The sequence below is a fragment of the Procambarus clarkii genome, chromosome 39 (assembly GCF_040958095.1).
Source record: "Procambarus clarkii isolate CNS0578487 chromosome 39, FALCON_Pclarkii_2.0, whole genome shotgun sequence".
In the NCBI taxonomy this organism is placed as follows: domain Eukaryota; kingdom Metazoa; phylum Arthropoda; class Malacostraca; order Decapoda; family Cambaridae; genus Procambarus; species Procambarus clarkii.
Genome location: NC_091188.1, coordinates 23,786,946 through 23,790,310, shown reverse-complemented (window position 1 = coordinate 23,790,310; position 3,365 = coordinate 23,786,946). Strand labels below are relative to the sequence as shown.

At 49.4% G+C, this 3,365-nt stretch overlaps 1 protein-coding gene across 1 annotated transcript; it reads right to left on the bottom strand.

Annotated features, from left to right (window-relative positions):
• Positions 1–2,275: 2,275 nt before the first annotated feature.
• LOC138372627 (uncharacterized) lies at positions 2,276–2,866 on the bottom strand. Its single transcript, XM_069338119.1, has one exon. The coding sequence runs from the start codon at positions 2,864–2,866 to the stop codon at positions 2,276–2,278; it is 591 nt and encodes a 196-aa protein (XP_069194220.1).
• Positions 2,867–3,365: the final 499 nt, after the last annotated feature.

The following is a 3,365-nucleotide window of genomic DNA, read 5'->3' as shown; positions in this document are numbered from 1 at the left end:
ATATATCTCCTCGAGACCAAATAGTTGTACAATAATACACAGCGCTACATAACAACATAATCACTTCAGAATATTAACCTCGTTTTAAGCGTAATAACTCCCAGCAGCTAAGCTTTATTACATCTGAACGTGATTGTTCACGTGTGCGCAGCTGCATGTAGATGGGACCCACTTGAGATATCTTGAGATCAGAGCCGTACGGAGTAAGCTCTCACGCTCCTCGTCAAATATTCAGGTCCACAACGGACCCTGGGCGTATTTTGTGCCCCGGACGTGACCACTTCATACTTCGATCAGGATGGTCACGGCCGGCCCTCCCGGACCCGTCCTGGGTGCTGGAGAACGGTGCATTTTTTGCCACTGTCTTACTATGACTACCGTTATCCACGTGGCGTCTCTTTGAATGTGGCATCTGTCTCCCTGTGGTGTCTGTCTACCTGTTGTGTCTGTCTCCCTGTGGTGTCTGTCTCCCTGTGGTGGTTGTCTCCCTGTGGTGGTTGTCTCCCTGTGGTTTCTGTCTCCCTGTAGTGTCTGTCTCCCTGTGGTGTCTGTCTACCTGTTGTGTCTGTCTCCCTGTGGTGTCTGTCTCCCTGTGGTGTCTGTCTCCCTGTGGTGTCTGTCTCCCTGTGGTTTCTGTCTCGCTGTGGTTTCCGTCTCCCTGTGGTGTCTGTATCCCTGTGGCGTCTGTCTCTCTATTGTGTCTGTCTCCCTGTGGAGTCTGTCTACCTGTTGTGTCTGTCTCCCTGTGGTGTCTGTCTCCCTATGGTGTCTGTCTCACTGTGGTGTCTGTCTCCCTGTGGTATCTGTCTCCCTGTTGTGTCTGTCTCCCTGTGGTCTCTGTCTCCCTGTGGTGTCTGTCTCCCTGTAGTCTCTGTCTCCCTGTGGTGTCCGTCTTCCTGTGGTGTCCGTCTCCCTGTGGTGTCTGTCTCCCTGTTGTGTCTGTCTCCCGGTGGTGTCTGTCTCCGTGTGGTGTCTGTCTCCCTGTGGTGTCTGTCTCCCTGTGGTGTCTGTCTCCCTGTAGTCTCTGTCTCCCTGTGGTGTCTGTCTCCCTGTAGTGTCTGTCTCCCTATTGTGTCTGTCTCCCTGTGGAGTCTGTCTACCTGTGGTGTGTGTCTCCCTGTGGTGTCTGTCTAACTGTGGTGTCTGTCTCACTGTGGTGTCTGTCTCCCTGTGGTGTCTGTCTCACTGTGGTGTCTGTCTCCGTGTGGTGTCTGTCTCCCTGTGGTGTCTGTCTCCCTGTGGTGTCTGTCTCACTGTGGTGTCTGTCTCCCTGTGGTGTCTGTCTCCCTGTGGTGTCTGTCTCTCTTTGGTGTCTGTCTCCCTGTGGTGTCTGTCTCCCTGTGGTGTCTGTCTCCCTATGGGGGTGTGTCTCCCTGTGGTGTCTTTCCCCCTGTGGTGTCTGTCTCACTGTGGTGTCTGTCTCCCTGTGGTGTCTGTCTCACTGTGGTGTCTGTCTCCGTGTGGTGTCTGTCTCCCTGTGGTGTCTGTCTCCCTGTGGTGTCTGTCTCACTGTGGTGTCTGTCTCCCTGTGGTGTCTGTCTCCCTGTGGTGTCTGTCTCTCTTTGGTGTCTGTCTCCCTGTGGTGTCTGTCTCCCTGTGGTGTCTGTCTCCCTATGGGGGTGTGTCTCCCTGTGGTGTCTTTCTCCCTGTGGTGTCTGTCTCCCTGTGGTGTCTGTCTCCCTGTGGTGTCTGTCTCCCTCTGCTGTCTGCCGTTTTTTAACACCAGACACCAAACAGTCCATTTCATTCTACCATCTTCAAGACCAAATCAGAGTAACCAGCAGACATAAACTCGTTGGCAGTAAGGAGTCTTGAGTAGGCCCGGCGGGACACCTTTTCTCACTCTAGTCTGGGAAATATGTGCGGATTGTTCCAGCTAAATTGTATTCACTTTACTCTGCTATTGAAAATGTTTGAATTATATTAATCACTGTGTTACCTTACTTTTACCTGTACTGTATTTCACTGTTAATACTTTGATGATGTGTTGATTTTCATGCAAGCTTTCGAGGAATTTCTTGTTTTATTTTCCCATTGTGATTATACGTTTTCATATGTATACAAACACATAAATACATAATATGTATATGTGTGTGCACAAATATATGCGCATTCGTGTTATTTTCGCCAAACTAAATACCTACACGGTATAAAAAAATATAACAAATATTTAGTTTCATTGAAATGTAATACACGCTAAAAACGTCACAATTGTAACGTGACTATTATTGTATAATTTTCCCACGGGCAACATTTATATGATGCAAGAGAGAGGTTATGTCCTGCAGTAATACCTGTTACTTGCCTCTGTTAGATTTTTCCACTCACAAAAAATATGAGCTGCTGTGAAATTTAGACATAACTCTGAATTGTTATCTGCGGTGGTGTCAAAACTCGTGCTTGCGTCAACACTCGTGCTGGTGTCATGACATGTGGTGGCGTCAACACTCTTGCTGGCGTAAAAACTTGTGTAGGCGTCAACACTCGTGCTGGCGTCAGGACTGGTGGTGGCGTCAAACCTTTGGCTGGCATCAGGAATTTTGCTACTGTTAGGACTTGTGCTGGCGCCATAACTCGTGCTGGCGTCAACACTCGTGCTAGCATCAGGATATGTGCTGGCGTCAATATTCGTGCTGTCGTCAACATTCGTGCTAGCATCAGGACTTGTGCTGGCGCCAAAAGTCGTGCTGGCGTCAAAACTCGAGCTGGCGTCAACACTCGTGCCGGCTACAGGACTTGTGCTGTCATCAAAACTTGTGCTGGTGTCAACACTCCTGCTAGCATCAGAAGTTGTGCTGGCATCCAGACTCGTAATGGCGTCAGGACTTGTGTTGACGTCACATCTCCTGAAGGCGTCAACACTCATACTAGCATCAGGACTTGAGCTGGCGTCAAATCTCGTGCTGACGTCAACACATCAAAACTCGTGGTGGTGTCAACACTTGAACTGGTGTCAAGACATGACCTGACGTCAAAACTCGTACTGGCATCAGGAATTGTGCTAGTGTTAGGACTTGTTCTAATGTCAAAACTCGTGCGAACGTCAATACTCGTACTGGCATCAGAACTTGTGCTGGCGTCAAAACTTGTTCTGGCGTCATCTTCGTGCTGGCATCAGGACTTGTGCTAGTGTTAAGTCTAGTGCTGGCATCAACACTCCGCAGTCTCCGTGGTGTAGTGGTAAGACACTTGCCTGGCGTTCCGCGAGCGCTTTGTCATGGGTTCGTATCCTGGCTAGGGAGGATTTACTGGGCGCAAATCCTTAACTGTAGCCTCTGTTTAACGCAACAGTAAAATGTGTACTTGGTTGTAACAACGATTCTTCGTGGCGGGGATCGTATTCCAGGGACCTGCCCGAAACGCTA